Consider the following 22,471-nt stretch of genomic DNA (forward strand, 5'->3'; position numbering starts at 1 on the left):
CCATTTAGCAGACGCTTTTATCCAAAGCGACTTACAGTCATGTGTGCATACATTTTTACGTATGGGTGGTCCCGGGGATCGAACCCACTACCCTGGCGTTACAAGCGCCATGCTCTACCAATTGAGCTACAGAGGACCACTTTCTCAATCCCAAATAATTTGGCACCAGCCATTGAATGTAAGATGGCTCCCTTTATATCAGTCACAACCGTGACATGCTAAACTAAAGAAAGGGCGAAACAAAGAGAGGGAGAAACAGAGGAGGGAGTTAGGGGAGAGATTCTCATTCCGTCCAACCTCTCTCCACCACAAAGTAATGTGCTTTCATCCGCTTTCAATTCCCCTTATCAATCGGCAGCAGGAGAGGAAGCCGCCGATACTTAAAGTGACAGTGGCGTTAAAGGATGACCTTCATCTCCCGTCTCACGGGGAAAGTGACATTTAACTGAACACCCAAGAACCTGTCACTTGTTTATTGCACAAACAGTCAGTGGACAAACGTTGAGGGGTGGCCTCTGCTGTAAATCACTGCAGCTGTAGACCACTTCATTCTCCCAGACAAGTCACATTAAAAGACAAGTTCCAAGAGGATATCTTGTCAGATAATATGTAACAGGCTTAGGGAGCCAAGGAGGAGTGTCGGCTGTGTCAAACTGATTAAAATGAGAGTGGTGGAAAATACTAGCTATCATTTATCTGCAGTTTGCACAGACAATGTGTTGTAAGGAGACTCAAGGGTTTGTTTTCAGACTGTAAACTCAGTGGCACTAGCACAGCCATGAGCATGTGGTGTTGGATGGCTGGGGTTGAAGACTGACAACAATATATTGCTCCTCTCAAATATCTCTGTTGGAGGACACATGCCCCCAGAGCAATACTACAGAGCTGATTCCAGTGACAAAATATGTCCAAATGTGCTTCTGGCAATCAGCTGTGGGGTATGAGATGTGACACTATATACTTGCGAGGAAAACAATGGTCAACTCACCAGCAGCATATGGTCTGTAAATCTACACAGCTGTATCTATGAGAGACATTTAGAACTGGCTACTTTACATGGGGCCACAAAGCCCCTCTGTCCTTGGTCGTGACATGTGTCACAAAGACGTCACAGTGCCTGCGCGATTGTCCTCTCAGTGAATGTTGTTGAACAGCTTTTTAAGACATCTGGCATGCAATTCAACACAACAGACTGAGCACTGAGCTACGTCGTTTTCCAGCATCCATGAATGGTGTGAGAATGAGAGTTACACATCCAGGTTCAGGGACGGCCCCAGGCATAAGTAACATAAGAGGTCACTTAGGGCCCCCGGCCGCATGTTTTTTGGGGGGGTTTCAGTCAGGGTCTCAATTTACTGTTGAGAGTTAGAATAGTAGAATACACAAGATGCAGTTTCGAAATGTGGTTGTGCATTAGCAATTTTTATTTTGTTATGTCAATCACTGACAGTCAATTAGCCCATGTCAGCTAACATTTTTTTTGTTATAGTCTAGCAGCCAGCTATCCTGACCTCCAGGTGCCCCCCAATGATTTTGTTAGTCACTTTCACTCAGATATCATATTAACCTGCCATGTACATTTCAGGAAATTAGCTTTAACACTGCAAAAAAAAAGATCTCCACCCCATGGGAAAATGTGTAGAATTGTAGTAATTTATCTGTGAAACTGCACATTTCTCTTTCCGTCCCATGGCAAAACGAGTAGAATTGCATGAAATTAGTTATGAAATTGCAACATTTTCTCTCCGTCCCATTGCAAAATGTGTAAAATTGCAGAAAACTTGCCTTAAAGGAAGACTCAGCAAAATGTCATTGCCATGAGCAGCACCACAGATATTGGGATGAGCGAGATGCAAGACTTCGCTCTCAAACCACAGTGTAGTAGCCAGAGCACCAAAACAGAGGAGAAGTTGAGCCTTGTGCTTTTACCCACTATGCTGTTTACCTTATGCATCTTTAAAATGGCAACATTTTCTCTACGTCCCATGGCAAAATGTGTAGAATTGCAAAAAATGTAAAATGTGTTCTTGTTGCCGTCAAAACACAAAAATCATCTGACTGTGTGTCCCTTTAAAAATGGTGGGCTGTTTCAGCTAGAGAGAGGGTGAAGCCAATTGATGAGCATCTAATCTTGGGTCCCTGGTGTACTGTTGTGAATGTTAGGGGAACAGGAGGGAGGATGGGACAGGAGGTGACGGGTGAGGAAGGGGGGTTACTGGGAATCCTCACAGAACAGTGACAAGGAGGGAGTAGGAGGGGCTCAGGGGGCAGTTTTAGACTGCCTGCTGACTGGCGATTGGCTTACCTCCCAGCCAATGACTCCTAAGACAAATGAAGTGTCACAGAGGGAGATTAGATAAATAAGTGGAATCTAGACCAGGAGGCCTGCTCGGGTTTATTTCAATTAGGCAGAGTCGCCAGAGTGTGGCTGAGACTTCATCCCTAATGACCAAAGGGGGGATGGGAGGGAACGGGAGAGGGCTTGCTCTGGGGGTCTGTGTGTGTTTGTTATACCACAGGTGGGAGGGAAGGCTAGAACAGAAACAGAGGCTTTGGTCCAGAAGATAGAGACCTGCTTTACTTAAACATGATTGGTCAATAAATAGATCAATTTTATTTTATTTTAAATACAGTATTAATGACATGACAAAATCTGTAACATTTGCCTCTGCATCTCTTTCTCATGTCTGTTTGCTCTTCTTGTTAAGGTAGCTCTTGTACTAGAAGTTTCTGAAGAGCGTGATGAGGCTGAGGGAGTAGGCAAACACCACAGCGTTCATGGAGTCTGGGATGTTGCAGTCAGTGAACAGGTTGTAGCTGGTGTGGATGGTCACTATGAAGAAGTGGAGCTGGGGTCACAAAGGGTCAACATAACCAGTGTCAATAAGAAGAAAGCTCAGTTGTGGGCTTCTAGTGTGACTACATTGGAACTATACAGTTGTAGAGCCCATAAACAGAGTTAACGTATTTTCCAAACAATTAATACAAACATCAGGACCAAATCAGGAAACTTAAACAAACAAGGTATGAGTCAGCACTAACGCTCAATACATGCTATCCTATTGTCTTGGCACAACAATTATACACTGGCCTCTCTAGATTTCAGACTGTTTTGGTGAGAAGGAGTTTTGGCCTTCCATGGTGAGATCAACATGCGGTAAAATTAGTTAATAGACCAATAAGAAAGAGAGTTCAAAACCTCTGCCAATAACAGCTCATGTTCAGTGTTCCCCACACACTCAAACCACTCTCAGACAGTCCTAGCAAAAATCTTGCTTGAGAAATTGCTCTTTGCTAAGAAGCATTTTTTCCCCATTTATTTTTCCCATTTTAATTGAAAACAATCACAGTAAGGTACTTAATTGTTACCCAGAAATTATTTGATATTGAGATAAAAATGGCTGCATTGGACCTTTAACAAGGCTTCTTCCAATGAACAGATCATCCACAGGCTAATTAGCCTAGCATCCTGACAAAACACTGAAGGTTAAAGCACTTTAAGGTGCGAGGAGAGGGTTGGTAAACCCTGCTTTTACATGATATACAGTAAATGTAAATTAAGTATTATCTAGACTCTAGGATGTACTGTACGGGTGCTTCCCAAATAGCACCCTATTCCCCTATGAGTCTTGGCCAAAATTAGTGCTCTATAATAGGTTATAGGGTGCCATTTGGGAGGCGGCCATACTGTAGCAGAGGCTCTGCATCAAGGCCACTCTACTCACCAGCTGCAGGGAGGTGAGGTAGCGCTTCCACCAAAGATATCTCTGCATGTGAGGCCCCAGGGCTGCTAGCCCATAGTACAGATACACTACATGGTCAAAAGTATGTGAACACCCATTCAAATTAGTGGATTTGGCTATTTCAGCCACACCCATTGAGCACACAGCCATGCAATCTCCATAGACAAACATTGGCAGTAGAATGGCCCGTACTGAAGAGCTGAGTGACTTTCAACGTGGCACCGTTATAGGATGCCACCTTTCCAACAAGTCAGTTCGTCAAATTTCTGCCCTGCTATAGCTGCTCCGGTCAACTGTAAGTGCTACTATATTGTGAAGTGGAAACATCTAGGAGCAACAATGGCTCAGCTGCGAAGTGGTAGGCCACAAAAGCTCACAGAACAGGACCGTCGAGTGCTGAAGCGCGTAGTGAGTAATAATCGTCTGTCCTCGGTTGCAATATTCACTACCGAGTTCCAAACTGCCTCTGGAAGCAACGTCAGCACAAGAACTGTTAGTCGGGAGCTTCATGAAATGGGTTTCGATGGCCGAGCAGCCGCACACAAGCCTAAGATCAACATGCGCAATGCCAAACGTTGGCTGGAGTGGTGTAAAGCTCGCCGCCATTGGACTCTGGAGCAGTGGAAATGCGTTCTCTGGAGTGATGTATCACTATCTGGCAGTCCGACAGACGAATCTGGTTTTGGTGGATGCCAGGAGAACACTACCTGCCCAAATGCATAGTGCCAACTGTAAAGTTTGGTGGAGGAGGAATAATGGTCTGGGGCTGTTTTTCATGGGTTGGGCTAAGCCCCTTAGTTCCAGTATAGGGGAACGCTACAGCATACAAAGACATTCTAGACGATTCTGTGCTTCCAACTTTGTGGCAACAGTTTGGGGAAGGCCCTTTCCTGTTTCAGCATGACAATGCCCCCGTGCACAAAGCACAAAGCGAGGTCCATACAGAAATGGTTTGTCGAGATCGGTGTGGAAGAACATGACTGGCCTGCATAGAGCCTGACCTGAACCCCATCCAACACCTTTGGGATGAATTGGAACGCCGACTGCGAGCCAGGCCTAATCGTCCAACATCAGTGCCCGACCTCACTAATGCTCTTGTGGCTGAATGGAAGCAAGTCCCGCAGCAATGTTCCAACATCTAGTGGAAAGCCTTCCCAGAAGAGTGGAGGCTGTTATAGCAGCAAAGGGGGGACCAACTCCATATTAATGCCCATGAGATGTTAGACAAGCAGGTGTCCACATACTTTTGGTCATGTAGTCTACATCACCACGTGCACCAATAAGAAGGGCTGGAGGGAGGAAGACACAAAATACCCAGAGAATGGGCTATTCATTCAGTGGTATGTTCATAGTTATTCACTGTTTTAATACAAGGTAAGTTGTTTAACTTGTTTCTAAAGCTGGGTTCTTTCATTGAATAACAACATCTTGACCAGAAAGATGGCGCCGGAGGAGATGGCTGCCGTTTCACGGCCCTCTAACCAATTGTGCTATTATGTGTGTTTTTTCGCGTTATTTGTCATTTATTTTGTACATAATGTTTCTGCCAGAGCTTCTGGATATCAGAACAGTGATTACTCACCTCGTATTGGACGAAGATTTGTTCTTCAACAAGTCGTACGCAAAGGATATTCTACAGACACCCGACAAGGCCCAAATCCCCGTCACTCTCTGAGAAAGAGACGGAGATATCGTGGACGTAGGTCGGGGTGCCTTGTAAGGATCCAACGGCGAGCAAGTAATCTGCCTCTTCCATCAATCCTATTAGCTGGCGGGATATACGCTACATCAGCAGGATAGAACGGCAGACTCCGGTAAGACAAGGGGTGGCGGTCTGTGTATATTTGTAAACAACAGCTGGTGCATAAAATCTAATACTAAGGAAGTCTTGAGGTTTTGCTCGCCTGAGGTAGAGTATCTCATGATAAGCTGTAGACCACACTATTTTCCAAGAGAGTTTTCTTCTATATTTTTCATAGCTGTCTATTTACCACCACAAACCGATGCTGGCACTAAGATTGCACTCAATGAGCTGTATGCCATAAGCAAACAGGAAAACACTTATCCAGAGGCAGCGCTCCCAGTGGCCGGGAACTTTAATTCAGAGAAACTTAAATCTGTTTTACCTCTTTTCTACCAGCATGTTAAATGTGCAACCAGAGGGGAAAAAACTCTAGACCACCAAGCTCTCCTCGTCCTCCATTTGGCAAATCTGACCATAATTATATCCTCCTGATTCCTGCGTATAAGCAAAAACTAAAGCAGGAAGCACCAGGGACTCGGTTAATAAGGAAGTGGTCAGATTACGCAGATGCTAAACTACAGGACTGTTTTGCTAGCACAGACTGGAATATGTTCCGGGATTCTTCCGATGGCATTGAGGAGTACACCACATCAGTCACTGGCTTCATCAATAAGTGCATCGATGACGTCATCCCCACAGTGACTGTACATACATACCCTAACCAGAAGCCATGGATTACAGGCAACATCCGCACTGAGCTAAAGTGTAGGGCTGCCGCTTACACGGAGTGGGACTCTAACCCGGACGCTTATAAGAAATCCCGCTATGCCCTCAGCCGAACCATCAAACAGGCAAAGAGTCAATACATGACTAAGATTGAATCGTACTACACCAGCTCCGATGCTCGTTGGATGTGGCAGGGCTTGCAAACTATTACAGACTACAAAGGGAAGCACAGCCGCGAGCTGCCCAGTGACACGAGCCCACCAGACGAGCTAAATCACTTCTATGCTCGCTTCGAGGCAAGCAACACTGAAGCATGCATGAGAGCATCAGCTGTTCCGGGTGACTATGTGATCACACTCTCCGTAGCCGATGTGAGTAAGACTTTTAAGCAGGTCAACATTCACAAGGCTGCAGGGCCAGACGGATTACCAGGACGTGTACTCTGAGGATGCGCTGACCAATGGGCAAGTGTCTTCACTGACATTTTCAACATGTCCCTGACTGAGTCTGTAATACCAACATGTTTAAAGCAGACCACCATAGTCCCTGTGCCCAAGAACACTAAGATAATCTGCCTAAATGACTACCGACCCGTAGCACTCACGTCTGTAGCCATGAAGTGCTTTGAAGGGCTGGTCATGGCTCACATCAACACCTTTATCCCAGAAACCCTAGACCCACTCTAATTTGCATACCGCCCAACAGATCCACAGATGATGCAATCTCTATTGCACTCCACACTGCCCTTTCCCACCTGGACAAGAGGAACACCTGCGTGAGAATGCTATTAATTGACTACAGCTCAGCGTTCAACACCATATTGCCCTCAAAGCTCATCACTAAGCTAAGGACCCTGGGACTAAACACCTCCCTCTGCAACTGGATCCTGGACTTCCTGACGGGCCACCCCCAGGTGGTAAGGGTAGGTAACAACACATCTGCCACGCTGATCCTCAACACGGGGGCCCCTCAGGAGTGTGTGCTCAGTCCCGTTCTGTACTCCCTGTTCACCCATGACTGCATGGCCAGGCACGACTCCAACACCATCATTAAGTTTGACGGCGACACAACAGTGGTAGGCCTTATTTGTTCTTTTACATTTTTTTTTACTTATCTATTTTTTACTTAACACTTTATTTTCTTAACTCTTAACTGCATTGTTGGTTAAGGGCTTGTAAGTAAGCATTTCACTGTTGTTTTCGGCACATGTAGAAAATAACGTTTGATTTGATTTGATTTGATTTCATCGCAAAGTGTGACGAACTGCCCATCTGTCCATCTTAGGACGCGCAATGTGAAATAAAATAGCCAGGCTGTGTTTACTATCTTTAAACCAAAAGGAGGGCAAATGCTGCACTAAGATGCACCGCCAGCTGTTTTCTGCAAACTCACCGCCATTTTAAACAAATTATAATGCATCTCAGTGCCAAAAGCTTGTCTTAATCTTGGCCGTTCTGTTCCAATCCTTGCTAGTCTAGTTTGATCACTGCTGCTTTCACCGCACCAAATGTATTTTTCAAATAGCAGGGGTGTGAAACAGTTCCAAGGACACTGTGGGTATCGTTGCACGTGTTCCACTCATTGAAATGTCATGTGCATTTCAATATGTGGGTGTGTGTACTGTATATCTCCAGAAGAACAAGTATGAAAAGCATAATAATTATTTCAACCAAGGCTGAGCAGGAAGCAGATACAAGAAATAGATTGTGCATTGCCATACTGTTACATACAGGAGATAATTGTCTGGGTCTAACACCAGGTAAATGAAACACTGTCCCTGCTGTAGTGATGTGAATGGGACAACACTTACACTGGCCTCCTGCCACGTACTTGACCCCAGCCCACCAATTGAAGATCATGGTGCTTTGGTGGTAGACATGCGGGAAGGTCAAGTGACTGTTCATCTTCCTCAGGATGAAGAACACCTGGAAGAGACATGTCATATTTGTTTAATTCACATGACCGATACAGTTGAAGTCGGAAGTTTACATACACTTAGGTTGGAGTCATTAAAACTTGTTTTTCAACCACTCCACACATTTCTTATTAACAAACTATAGTTTTGGCAAGTCGGTTAGGACATCTACTTTGTGCATGACACAAGTAATTTTTCCAACAATTGTTTACAGACAGATTATTTCACTTATATTTCACTGTATCAGAATTCCAGTGGGTCAGAAGTTTACATACACTAAGTTGACTGTGCCTTTAAATAGCTTGGAAAATTCCAGAAAATGATGTCATGGCTTTAGAAGCTTCTGATAGGCTAATTGACTTCATTTGAGTCAATTGGAGGTGTACCTGTTGATGTATTTCAAGGCCTACCTTCAAACTCAGTGCCTCTTTGCTTGACATCATGGGAAAATCAAAAGAAATCAGCCAAGACCTCAGAAAAGAAATTGTAGACCTCCACAAGTCTGGTTCATCCTTGGGAGCAATTTCCAAACACCTGAAGGTACCACGTTCATCTGTACAAACAATAGTACGCAAGTATAAACACCATGGGACAACGCAGCCGTCATACAGCTCAGGAAGGAGACGCATTATGTCTCCTAGAGATGAACGTACTTTGGTTCCAAAAGTGCAAATCAATCCCAGAACAACAGCAAAGGACTTTGTGAAGATGCTAGAGGAAACAGGTACAAAAGTATCTATATCCACAGTATAACGAGTCCTATATCAACATAATCTGAAAGGCTGCTTAGCAAGGAAGAAGCCACTGCTCCAAAACCGCCATTAAAAAGCCAGACTACGGTTTGCAACTGCACGTGGGGACAAAGATCGTACTTTTTTGAGAAATGTCCTCTGGTCTGATGAAACAAAAATAGAACTGTTTGGCCATAATGAACATCGTTATATTTGGAGGAAAAAGGGGGGTCTTGCAAGCCGAAGAACACCATCAGTCAGGAAGTTAAAGCTTGGTCGCAAATGGGTATTCCAAATGGACAATGACCCAAAGCATACTTCCAAAGTTGTGGCAAAATGGCTTAAGGACAACAAAGTCAAGGAGTTGGAGTGGCCATCACAAAGCCCTGACCTCAATCCTATAGAAAATGTGTGGGCAGAACTGAAAAAGCGTGTGCAAGCAAGGAGGCCTACAAACCTGACTCAGTTACACCAGCTCTGTCAGAAGGAAGGGGCCAAAATTCACCCAACTTACTGTGGAAAGCTTGTGGAAGGCTGCCCGAAACGTTTGACCCACTGGGAATGTGATGAAAGAAATAAAAGCTGAAATAAATCATTCTCTCTACTATTATTCTGACATTTCACATTCTTAAAATAAAGTGGTGATCCTACCTGACCTAAGACAGGGACTTTTTACTAGGATTAAATGTCAGGAATTGTGTAAAACTGAGTTTAAATGTATTTGGCTAAGATGTAAACTTCCGACTTCAACTGTATACAAGAATATGACAAGAAACACAGAAAACAAATCCTCATGAATTAGCTACATTTACAGACATTAGTCACATAGACAGAAGACAGTACATAAAATATGTCTTGATAGAAGAGATGTAAATATAGTCCAAGTGGTGCTGCTCACACAATTTTTGCTTCAACCTGGGATAGTAGAATCCCCGAAGTGTACTTACATTATCACTAAGCTCAATGACTTTGGAGAAGTAGAACCACTAGCAGACCTTGGCCATCTGTTCAGAACACAGAGAAGAGACATTTCAGCAGTAGTTTTAGGTCAGAAATCGTTTAGATATGTACTGTATATTAAGGCAATTGCAATGCATTGAAAGCATTGCCAAAACCTTTAAACACCTTGCTGTAGGCAGCAATATTAAGTAACCTTGTTGCAACTGTTGAACAAGAAGTTATAATATTACCTGTGAGCCTGTGAATAAATAAATAATACAATTAGAAAATTTAAAAAAGGAAGGAAGAAAAATGCATTAAAATACTGTATGTTTACAGGTAGAGGAATAGCTGCTCATCGTCACTTATTTACACATAGAGTATATAACGAGGATATAGATAGGTACTGTGTACAATAGATCTAAAGAATATCCAAGATGGGTAAAATAGCTACAAGTTGCCCATGCTTTCCCCTGTTTCCATACCTCATAGAACATGTGGGCAGACAGGCAGACCATGGCAAAGCTGTAAACAATGAGCACAGGCTTGAGGTTGACTGGCTGTCTGAGCCATCAGCTTGGGGCCCACCCATATGAGGAGCAGGTAGCACAGGAGGATGCAGGTGATTGGCACAGGTGAGTACACCAGCAACCAGCTGTCGGTATTTTTGTCTGGAAGGACACAAAGACAGCATTCCTATAGGCTAAGAAAATGGTATTGGACTGAGAACTTCAGTGAGCACTGTGTCTGGACTTAGTTACCTCCATTCTCTAGCGCCTCTTGGTAGAACAGTTGGATTTTCTGCCATGTTGTGGCCATCCCTAAACGCTGCAAAAATGCATTATGTGATAAGTTATATTCAGTTACTAATTTCCATTATATAAAGTAAATCCTGACTCTAATGAAACTACAAGAAATTACTCCTAGAAGTTTACACCATTTCACAACTCATATACCATACCTCATATGGAAATGTCTATGCACACGACAGTACTGCCATCTAATGTCAGATTGGTAAATTATGGAATGGGACACAATTGCAAAACCTGCACAGAAATATCTGACAGCTACCTATAAAAGATCCACTGAAGCATGGCAGATGTTTTGTTGATAGCCTACTCAAGTCAGTCGGCAGGCTGGATAAGCTAAAGTAGGTTTAGCTTCTTGCTTCAGGAGGATTTAGAAAATCACTTACACAACCACACTTATTCAACCTCTAACCTATAAACGTTTCTGTTTTAACTCCCTGTCGCCTACAAAATAGTTAACATACACTTTCTATGATGGTTTCTTTCACAGACGCGTAACACAGCCTACATCAAATAACAAGGTGTTGTTGGCATGAATAGTAGTGATTGTGATAATGGTGATGATGAGGATGGTCGCAAACCATCTAACCATGGCATGAATCAAGCTTCAAGATCGTTGGAATTGTCTGCCATCCAGCGCGCCATTCTCCCGAGTGTTGATGATGATTTGTGACCTGAGTTACCATCACCCCGTGCGGCAATGAGATAATCCACCTGCTACGCATGGTGTTTTAACCTAGGCTATCTATTTAATGCCTTGCCCACTTGTGAGCGGTTATTTAACTTTAAAAAATGAAGGGTTTTAAAGAATGGTGAATAGATTAGATATAGGCCTAGGCACAAACAATAATATTTTCCGATTATGTGTTGGGAAATTCATTAGTTCACATAAAGGTGAAACACTACTGACACCGAGATGTAGCCCTACTGCTAATGTATAATGTATGGCTCACAGGTCATTAGCAGCAAGGTAAGATTCATTCAACTGGGATTGCAGGTCACCAACCTCTCTCCTATGGCACATCAGTAATAGAGCAGCTGAGTTGTTCCTCAGCTTAGTCAGACTAGACCCATTTTCTCAAACTGTATTTGGAATTCCCTACTTCTGGCTGCCCCCTCTCCACTCTGTCCTTGGTGCTTGTCTTACTTCACTTTATGCAACTCTTATTATTTCAACTTTTGAGGTGTTTTGCTGGTGATGTATTCATATTCGGTTTCCTCACTTATCCACTGACAGTAACTGAAGACAAGCTAAATAAGTCTACCCTGACCCACGCTTTATGAACATAGGAACGCAACATATTTAATGTATTTTGATTACAATCATAGAACATCATAATCATACTTTTAATTGTGCATTTAGATTAGTTATATAGAACATAGTAGGCTTAGGCTACATGCTTGTGAATAACCAGTATCTGACCATGGAACAACTAGCAACCTGGAACCTACATTTTAGATGCCTAAGTATACCCTGAAGTCCAGCACACTGCCCTGCATGGGTTCGGTGACTATCAGTCCCATTTTCCTCAGCACAGCATCTGCCTACAGGCACCTCAGTAAGGTTTGACCCGCAGACTTCATAGCAGAGGAGAGTAGAACCTGTCACCCAACCACATGTAGGGAAGACACAATGTATTCCAAGGGCCAGTTTACTGTACAGGTTTGCTTTATCAGATACAATTGACAGGCACAGACAAAATCAAACTGAATTCATACAAAACTATTTATCGGACGGTCAAGTCACTGACATAAGCCACCACCACCATGCTAACTAACTATTACTCGTCTCAGAAACTACACAGATGATGTTAATTGGAGTCCTGTTTATCTGTGTCTGACCCAAGGTTGTGGTGGTTATGACGCTGCTGGTGGTTATGTTGCTGCTGCTGGTTATGTTGCTGCTGGTAGTTATGTTGCTGCTGGTGCTGATGGTGATGTATGTTTAGCATATTAACACCCCCCTCAGACAACATCTGGTGTCCATCAGTTGGAGCTGGGTTGCCGACAGTAGCGACTTCAATCTGCCTCACTGTATCTGCCACTGTGCTGTCTGTCTCGTTAACACCCATCCCTGCGCTGCTCAGAGACTTGTTTCTCTGGCTGCTGTTACACCCAGCTGAGGAAGTAGAGTTGGAGTCCACCTGCATAATAGTAGAACACACTAAAGTTAACAAAATAGATACAAGCTAAAAATACATCACCTGGGAGAGCCACAGATAGATCTCATTATTTGGTTAGCTATTCAGATTCAGTTCCCATTCTAGGGGTGTTCCTGTTCTAGAAATTATATTCCTATGGAGCGCTACTGCAGACAGTAGTGTTTTCAAATGACGAGTCAAACAGAAATTAAATATCTGTAATTCCCTTAAGAAGTGTGCTTTCACTTACGGTGCAGTTGCCACATACAGTGGGGAAAAAAAGTATTTAGTCAGCCACCAATTGTGCAAGTTCGCCCACTTAAAAAGATGAGAGAGGCCTGTAATTTTCATCATAGGTACACGTCAACTATGACAGACAAATTGAGAAAAGAAAATCCAGAAAATCACATTGTAGGATTTTTTATGAATTTATTTGCAAATTATGGTGGAAAATAAGTATTTGGTCACCTACAAACAAGCAAGATTTCTGGCTCTCACAGACCTGTAACTTCTTCTTTAAGAGGCTCCTCTGTCCTCCACTCGTTACCTGTATTAATGGCACCTGTTTGAACTTGTTATCAGTATAAAAGACACCTGTCCACAACCTCAAACAGTCACACTCCAAACTCCACTATGGCCAAGACCAAAGAGCTGTCAAAGGACACCAGAAACAAAATTGTAGACCTGCACCAGGCTGGGAAGACTGAATCTGCAATAGGTAAGCAGCTTGGTTTGAAGAAATCAACTGTGGGAGCAATTATTAGGAAATGGAAGACATACAAGACCACTGATAATCTCCCTCGATCTGGGGCTCCACGCAAGATCTCACCCCGTGGGGTCAAAATCACAAGAACGGTGAGCAAAAATCCCAGAACCACACGGGGGGACCTAGTGAATGACCTGCAGAGAGCTGGGACCAAAGTAACAAAGCCTACCATCAGTAACACACTACGCCGCCAGGGACTCAAATCCTGCAGTGCCAGACGTGTCCCCCTGCTTAAGCCAGTACATGTCCAGGCCCGTCTGAAGTTTGCTAGAGTGCATTTGGATGATCCAGAAGAGGATTGGGAGAATGTCATATGGTCAGATGAAACCAAAATAGAACTTTTTGGTAAAAACTCAACTCGTCGTGTTTGGAGGACAAAGAATGCTGAGTTGCATCCAAAGAACACCATACCTACTGTGAAGCATGGGGGTGGAAACATCATGCTTTGGGGCTGTTTTTCTGCAAAGGGACCAGGACGACTGATCCGTGTAAAGGAAAGAATGAATGGGGCCATGTATTGTGAGATTTTGAGTGAAAACCTCCTTCCATTAGCAAGGGCATTGAAGATGAAACGTGGCTGGGTCTTTCAGCATGACAATGATCCCAAACACACCGCCCGGGTAACGAAGGAGTGGCTTCGTAAGAAGCATTTCAAGGTCCTGGAGTGGCCTAGCCAGTCTCCAGATCTCAACCCCATAGAAAATCTTTGGAGGGAGTTGAAAGTCCGTGTTGCCCAGCGACAGAACCAAAACATCACTGCTCTAGAGGAGATCTGCATGGAGGAATGGGCCAAAATAACAGCAACAGTGTGTGAAAACCTTGTGAAGACTTACAGAAAACGTTTGACCTGTGTCATTGCCAACAAAGGGTATATAACAAAGTATTGAGAAACTTTTGTTATTGACCAAATACTTATTTTCCACCATAATTTGCAAATAAATTCATTAAAAATCCTACAATGTGATTTTCTGGAATTTTTTTTCTCATTTTGTCTGTCATAGTTGACGTGTACCTATGATGAAAATTACAGGCCTCTCTCATCTTTTTAAGTGGGAGAACTTGCACAATTGGTGGCTGACTAAATACTTTTTTCCCCCACTGTATGTCCTTGTGGTAGGTGGCTCTGACAGCTGCTTCTATACAGGGGTAGTGGGGGAAGCTGTAGGGCAGGACTATGTGGAATGTTAGTCTCCCACATCTGTCAGCGAGAGGAGAGAGATCCATGGCCACATGAATGAGGTGTCACACCAATTACAAAGATCTATGTAGATAGAAAATATCTCATTTAAACCTGAAAAGACACTTCATACCATTAAAGTTAAAGAGCAGTGGTAAGCTTTAGATTGGTGCTGACATGTTGCCTTCAATCAATACAAACCCATTCCTTATTCATGGAACATTTATAATTCTGAGAAGCAACGTGACAGTATTTGGACCTGGGCTGTCCCACACAAGGACCCCTCTGTGATGGATCTTACCTGTCATATTGAAGTGACAAGGTTATTCAGCAACTCTTGGAGGACAGTGAAAGTTGATAAAAGTGCTTGTTTATTGTTTCAAGTAAAACCAAGGCATTTTAGCCCTCAGCCTTCATCAGGGCTTTTTCTCGTCAATCCCTACACCTTGGTTGGGGAGCTAGGTATGGGCAGTGTTCCCTTCCCTTCTTCTCATATAGCCTCATTATTGTTATTTTATTGTGTTACTTTTATTTTTTTAGTTTATTTAGTAAATATTTTCTTAACTCAATTTTCTTCAATCTGCATTGTTGGTTAAGGGCTTGTAAGTAAGCATTTCACGGTAAGGTCTACACCTGTTGTATTCAGCGCATGTGACAAATAACATTTGATTTGATTTATATCAGGAAGTCCTCCTTGTTTCCATATAGGGCCTCCCAGACATCATCCTGTAGCTGGGCCTGTTGGTTGACAGGGATGTCCGGGGGCCCCCTACTCTTCAGCTCCCAGTACATGCCTCTGGACTGGGCCACCCGCTCGTTCAATATGAGGAAAGACACTTCTGTCAGGTTGTTGTCACACAGGCCTCCTAGAGCAAACATGATACAGTGCCACTAGATGGTGATATTTACTCCTACCCATTCTGTCGTCATTTGGATACTGTATATTTGGGTAGGCTGCTCTTAATAACTTTCTGAAATGGATCACTGGCAGCATTTCATCAACAACATCACATCAATTTGTTTGAAAATACATTATTACAACATCATTATGATTTCTTTACCAAATCTTTCCACAGTGGTATAATAACAGTATGTTACAGTAGGTCCTACAGTAATTATTATTCCAGAGAGATTCTGAAGACTACTCTCTTACTTGGATGCCTGTGTGAGGCTTCCACATTTTCTTCACCATATAGGCCTACTAGCTGTCGTACAGTCAGTCTTTGCTATATTGTCCTGTCATTGTGTGTTGCATTCTTCCAAAATGAAACACATATTCAAACAAATTAATTTAAAATCTCTTTCATGAGTCATGACATCACGCCAATGAAAGCCTCCTCATCGTCTGGACTATCACATGTGGATATGATTCCTAGACCTAGCTCTGCCAGCTCATCACAGCCCATGGCTGTCGTCACCATGATTTTGTTCTCCAGGCGGTTGCATAAAGTTCTATAAGAGGGCAGGGGGTAGCCTAACTCCCGGAGGAATTCATAACCCTTGTCACCAACCGCACATCGGATCTTACGGGCCTTCAGCACAGTCTCGTGGGACCACACAGCTCTCCGGGAACGCTTGGTCAGGGTCAGGGCACGGACCTGATCTTCATACAGAAATGTCTGGAGGCCCCTCTCTATTCTGTCCAGTCTGAACATCCGCTTTTTCATTTCCTCTACCTGCACAAAAGATGAGATAACATACATGTTGAGGTGTTGTCTTTTCAAAGACGCTCACAAAATGTTGTTGTTTTTCCCTGTAAAATCATTCTAATGACTGAAAGATTGAAGTGTCCATTGCATAATTGCACATAACGTATCAATAACTTACAATGAAAAAGTTTGAATGGAGAAAGTTGTTTTATGAAATATGAGGCAATAGTTTGAAATAGTTTAGAAAAAGGAGCTAGCACCACACCTCTTTCTGTAATCTGGCTGTGTGTTGCATTTCTTGTTCCAGCAGGGTTCTGTAATGTTGACAATGGGTGCAGGGACGTTCCTCTGTCTTGTGTAGTTCATCAGCATCATCTTCCTCCATGCCCAGAGTTGTTTGCCGTCGTGCGTAGCGGTGATCCCCCACATTGAGATCCCTCTCCACTAGATAGACAGAACATTAACAACACATTGGACTCACTCACTTGATCCACTTTTACAATCAGGAATGAACAGTTAAAAAAAAGTTGTGTTAGATCAACAGGACCAACATTTGCATTAGGCTTCTACTATCTGACAATTGTGTGCTTTCTGGTAATCTATCAATATCTAATTTCACATATGTTTTTTATGTGATTTTGAGAAATAAATAAAAAGTAAAGTTACCTGGCTCTGGCTTGAGTGGTAGCACTCTATGTGGGGTGATGGGATAAGGTGGATCTCGCACATTGAAAAGAGTTGGGATGGCATTTGGTTTCAGCTTCTTTCCCCCTGCTGGCGACCTGGCAATTTCTTCAAACTGACTCAGCTCAAAATGGTCCTGCAAGAAGACATAGCTGTATGATTAACGTTAGCTGGCTAAATATCGACATATTTCTCTTGGTGCATTATAGTGTACTAAAATCAATTAATACCGTTATGATATTAAATGTGTAGGCAAACTTGTCAACATGTTTTGTCCTAATTTGGAGTTAGGAAACTGTTGACTGGTGGACCTAGCTAGCTAGCCAGTAAATTTAGCCACCCATAATAAACTTGCCTGACACAGTCTGGAATGTGGAGTTGGTACACAATTACGCCGGCAGTTTACAAGCCATTTCTTCTTGCGTATAGGCTCTTTTGGAAAACGAAACAGTTGCTTCCCAATGGTTGTTGAGTTTGAGCAATTTGGAGCGGAGCACCCACCCATACCTAGCGAGCTAACAAGTCACAAATAGCTAAATTTAGCTAGCAAGCTAACTATGAGCCAGAGTGTTGTTGGCAATGCAATCGAACGACACAGCTAACTAGCATGTAGCTTGGTGAGGCTAATGCTACCATAACTTTACACTTGTTCTCATAGGAAACAAAACTAAATACAGTATGGGTTGAAACATGAGCTCATGTAACATATTTGATCTCATCCTAATCGTTTACAAAAACATCAAGCGATGTTAGCAACATGGCAAAAAATATGAAATTGCAAAGAAGGTAAATTCCGACTGTTTGAGCCAAAATGGCGCACTTGCCCCAACGGTTGTTTGTCTACGTCACCGGTATGCGCTGTCCAAGTGAATGCCAGCTTTAAACATTTATTCAAGAGAAGTAAATATAACATCTCACGCATTAAAATTCGAATTATGCTGACTAACAAACGACACCATATCTATTTAGTCGAAATTGTCTCCATGTTGAAAATTAAGTGATTACATTTTTAACAATAAAAAAAACGGTCCACGCCTACTGGGGTCCTTTGTGTGTTGTTGACGGAAAATCTGTGAGGGCCCATTCAGACCACGTTGGAATTTTTACTGTTTAAACTACGCTTCATTCTAGGCATTCGATCACACTATCTCCAGCTAGCTAACATTAGCTTAGCTATCTAGCTAAGCTACAGACGTTGAACATTTAGGTTGTGCTCCAAAATATTAACCAGGTAGCTATGACATCCTCCATCGTAGTCCCTGTTATTGATGTGCAGAATGATAATTTCAAAGAACTGTGGCCTGCTATGGTCCTTGCAATCAAGACTGCCTCCTTCATTGCACTGGATACGGTAAGTGTCCCATCAGTTTAGTAGACAAATATAGCTAGCTACATCCATGGTGTTCTATACGTAATTATATGGGCACAACAACCTTTATGTAGGTCCATTGATACTAATAATGTCATATTCTGTCTGTGCATGTTTTGTTTCAGGAATTGAGTGGCCTTGGAAATAGAAAAGCTTTACTGGCAGAGTGAGTATGGATGTTTATTAATTTCAGTTTAATCTGGATTTCTCATTATGTAATGTACTTGCACTATGGTATCTCAATCTAAAGTGTTACATTGGATCTATCTCTGTTTTAATTTTAAGATGCATAGAGGACCGTTACAAAGCGATATGCAATGCAGCTCGCACACGCTCCATTCTCTCCCTTGGGTTTGCTTGTTATAAGAAACTTGAAAACAAGGTAAACGTCTCCTATGTACATTTTGACATTCAGAAAGCTAAACATAAAATGTAACATTAATTGATGTCATATCTCTTTCCAGGATGATGATACGTACCTTGTGCAGGTGTACAACCTGACATTGCTCTGCAGTGAGAAGTACATAATTGAACCACAGTCCGTGCAGTTCCTGGTGCAACATGGATTTGACTTCAACAAACAATATGCTGAAGGTGTTCCTTATCTCAGGGGAAATTACAGGGTGAGATCAAGATTTTGTTGTGATCACTCATAGATTCGCAGAGACAAATGCACACGTTTAACCGCTACTAGGCTGCAGATTTGATTTTGTGGACTATTCCTTATTGTTACCTTTAAGCAGTGAAGTGATCCAGCGTTCTATTCCTTTCTTGTATCCAGGGAGTGGATGCCCATGGAATAAACATGAGGATGCTGTTTGTGGAACTCCTACGGGCTCGCAAGCCTTTGGTGCTGCACAACGGCTTGATTGACATGGTGTTCCTTTATCAGTGCTTCTATGCCCAACTGCCAGATAAACTAGGCACTTTCACTGCTGACTTGTCCCAGATGTTCCCTGCTGGGATCTATGACACCAAGTACGCTACAGAGTATGAGCTGCGCTTTGCTGCCTCTTACCTGGAGTATGCCTACAAGAAATGGTTAGTATAGTAAATACTAATATATATTCAGGGCTCTATTCAATCACATCCGCTTTAGCCGACATCCGCATAGCGGTTGTTTTGACATGTCAGAAGTGGAACTGTGTTAGAGCTGTCAAATCCACAAGTGGCTCCCGACATTATACCTAAAGCGGACATTGCCATTGGCTGCACGTAGTCACATTAACAGAAATCCCCATGTAGCCTTGTTTACAAGTTTGAACGCTGGAATTTGATATGTAATCTACACCTCGATTAGGATGATAGAAATCTGCATTATTTAATGATTTTTCAATTTGCGCGTAATTATTTCTATATAGCCTACACTTTCTCGTTCTGAACTTCTAACGGGAGTGGGGCAGGTATGGCTTTAAAACAATGACCACAAGAGCAGCTGCTCACCGATTTTGACTGAGCCAACGCAGTTCCACCTCTGACAGTGCCAAAACATCCGCTATGCAGGTTTCTGCTATTGCCAGTTAACGCTTGATCTGATTGAATCTAGGCCTTAGTCTATCCAACCATAAAGCTGTGGTAGTACATCAATGCTGTTTGCTACTAAACTTTGATTAGTACAGTGCATTCGGAAAGTATTCCGACCCCTTGACTTTTTCCACATTGTTACGTTAGTCTTATTCTAGGATGGATTAAATAAAACAATTTCCTCATCAATCTACACACAATACCCCATAATGACAAAGCGAAAACAGGTTTTTAGAAATATTTGCAAATGTATTAAATAGTAAACAGAAATACCTTATTTACATAAACATTCAGACCCTTTGCTATGAGACTTGAAATTGAGCTCAGGTGCATCCTGTTTCTATTGATCATCCTTGAGACGTTTCTACAACTTGATTGGAGTCCACCTGTGATAAATTCAATTGATTGGACATGATTTGGAAAAGCACACACCTGTCTATATAAGGTCCCACAGTTGACAGTGCATGTCAGAGCAAAAACCAAGCCATGCGGTCGAAGGAATTGTCCGTAGAGCGCCGAGACAGGATTGTGTCGAGGCACAGATCTGGGGAAGGGTACCAAAACATTTCTTCAGCATTGAAGGTCCCCAAGAACACAGTGGCCTCCATCATTCTTAAATGGAAAAAGTTTGTAACCACCAAGACTTCCTAGAGCTGGCCGCCCAGCCAAACTGAGAAATCGGGGGAGAAGGGCCTTGGTCAGAAAGGTGACCAAGAACCCGATTGCCACTGAAAGCGCTCCAGAGTTCCTCTGTGGAGATGGGAGAACCTTCCAGAAGGACAACCAGCTCTGCAGCACTCCACCAATCAGGCCTTTATGGTAGAGTGGCCAGATGGAATCCACTTCTTATTAAAAAGCATGACAGCCTGCTTGGAGTTTGCCAAAAGGCACCTAAAGGACTCTGACCATGAGAAACAAAATTATCTTGTCTGATGAAACCAAGATTCAACTCTTTGGCCTGAATGCCAAGCGTCACGTCTGGAGGAAACCTGGCACCATCCCTACTGTGAAGAATGGTGGTGGCAACATCCTGCTGTGGGGATGTTTTTCAATGGCAGGGACTGGGAGACTAGACCGGATCAAGGGAAAGATGAACGGAGCAAAGTACAGAGGGTAACGTAACAAAATGTGGAAAAAGTCAAGGGGTCTGATTACTTTCCGAATGCACTGTATCAACACCACATTTCAAGAGGTAGTTAAAGTATATATATATATATATATATATATATATATATATATATATATATATATATATATATATATATATATATATATATATATATTTTTACAGCAAATTGGACAACAGCAAGTCGATTGAGGCTGGTGGTAGTGGACGCCATCTGTTCCTGGAGTTCTGCAAATACACAGGCCACCTGAGCAAATATGTGGACTACAGGCCCTGTCTGGCTGGGTCTAGCCCGGATGGACCGCTCAATGTCTGCCAGCGCTTCTCTGTAAGTAGTTGTACATCACTTCTCATAAACCAGGTTGTTTTAAAGGATCCCTAAAATGTCTGTGCCAGGATGATCAGCACTGGGGTATTTCATGGACTATTTTTCTAATGGTAATGCAGACTCAAATAATCAGTGCCATGTTTACCACTTAGCTTGTGTTTTCTGTATTTGCCAGGATTATGATTGGTGCCCCAATGGGTCACAGTGTCCCTTGTCACATGACACCGACCTCATCATCCAGCATGATGAAAAAAACAAGAAAAAGAAACGGAAGAGGAAAAGAAATAGCTCTTCTCAGGGGAAAGCTGAGGTTGAAGGTGCCCCCGAGAGCAAGCAGCCCCATATGGAGCTGGAGCAGGTGATCCCTGACAGAGACACCAAACCTCTCCCTGTCACAGAGCTGGCAGATGGGGCTCAGGCACAGGGGTCAGAGAGCGACGAGAAAATGAACACTAAGGTGGAGGAAGGCAACGGAGTCAGAGAGCCACAGGCTGCGTCTGCAGATGGGGAATTGAAGACTGACAAAGAAGAGGTGGAAGGAAATGGAGTGTCAGAGCCACAGCCTCTCGCCACACCAGCTGCAGAGAAGAAAGAAGAGTCCATGAGGAAGAAGCTGGAGGGTGGTACACACCGGACAGGGTTTGATGCATTCATGACAGGCTACATTTTCTCCTATGCCGCCACTTTGACAGAGAGAGTAGGTGAGCCACTGAGCTCAGAGTCCTGGCTCCCTGAGTGCCTGAACAAGGTTTACCTCAGTGGCAAGTCTGTCCCGATGCATATCGTCAAGAGCACATTCTCCAAGTCCTTCAAGGCTCACATGCGCATGATGGCTGTCGTGTGGGGAAAGAGCGTGGTTAGCAAAGTAGAGGGAACTGTGTAATCATTCAATGGAACCAAATCTATTCCTTGTTTATAATAAAGCCTTTTTAGTTAGACATGCTTTGTTGCAGATTTTAGGGTAATTTCATTCAGTATTTGTTGATAGTATTGTTTCAATAAATGCTTTTCCTTGGTTATGACACATGGTGATTTGTATCCTGAAAACCCCTTGATGCGAGGTTAGGAAGGAAAATAGAAAAGCAAGCCCTTATTTCACA

The 22,471-nt window shown here is 43.0% G+C and overlaps 2 protein-coding genes and 1 pseudogene across 3 annotated transcripts; 1 reads left to right on the forward strand and 2 right to left on the reverse strand.

The window, feature by feature from the left end:
* Positions 1-2,681: 2,681 nt before the first annotated feature.
* LOC311146256 (very long chain fatty acid elongase 4-like) lies at positions 2,682-12,131 on the reverse strand (annotated as a pseudogene). Its single transcript has 7 exons — positions 12,081-12,131; positions 10,560-10,626; positions 10,188-10,469; positions 9,807-9,863; positions 8,024-8,138; positions 3,726-3,859; positions 2,682-2,849 (listed from the first exon to the last, which is right to left on the reverse strand). The product of its transcript is annotated as a very long chain fatty acid elongase 4-like (transcript).
* Positions 12,132-15,047: 2,916 nt separating this feature from the next.
* LOC311147215 (uncharacterized protein) lies at positions 15,048-17,851 on the reverse strand. The gene is made up of 4 exons (XM_084183855.1): positions 17,380-17,851; positions 17,007-17,160; positions 16,606-16,784; positions 15,048-16,367 (listed from the first exon to the last, which is right to left on the reverse strand). Exons 1-4 carry the CDS (start codon positions 17,527-17,529, stop codon positions 16,002-16,004), a joined length of 849 nt encoding a protein of 282 aa, XP_084039981.1. The 5' UTR covers positions 17,530-17,851; the 3' UTR covers positions 15,048-16,001.
* On the forward strand, positions 17,835-22,395 carry LOC311147214 (target of EGR1 protein 1-like). The gene is made up of 7 exons (XM_084183854.1): positions 17,835-18,375; positions 18,519-18,559; positions 18,679-18,775; positions 18,858-19,016; positions 19,175-19,434; positions 21,209-21,371; positions 21,547-22,395. Exons 1-7 carry the CDS (start codon positions 18,262-18,264, stop codon positions 22,252-22,254), a joined length of 1,542 nt encoding a protein of 513 aa, XP_084039980.1. The 5' UTR covers positions 17,835-18,261; the 3' UTR covers positions 22,255-22,395.
* The last annotated feature ends 76 nt before the right edge of the window (positions 22,396-22,471 follow it).

This window comes from Coregonus lavaretus (assembly GCF_964263955.1).
Source record: "Coregonus lavaretus genome assembly, chromosome: 19".
NCBI classification, from domain to species: Eukaryota; Metazoa; Chordata; class Actinopteri; order Salmoniformes; family Salmonidae; genus Coregonus; species Coregonus lavaretus.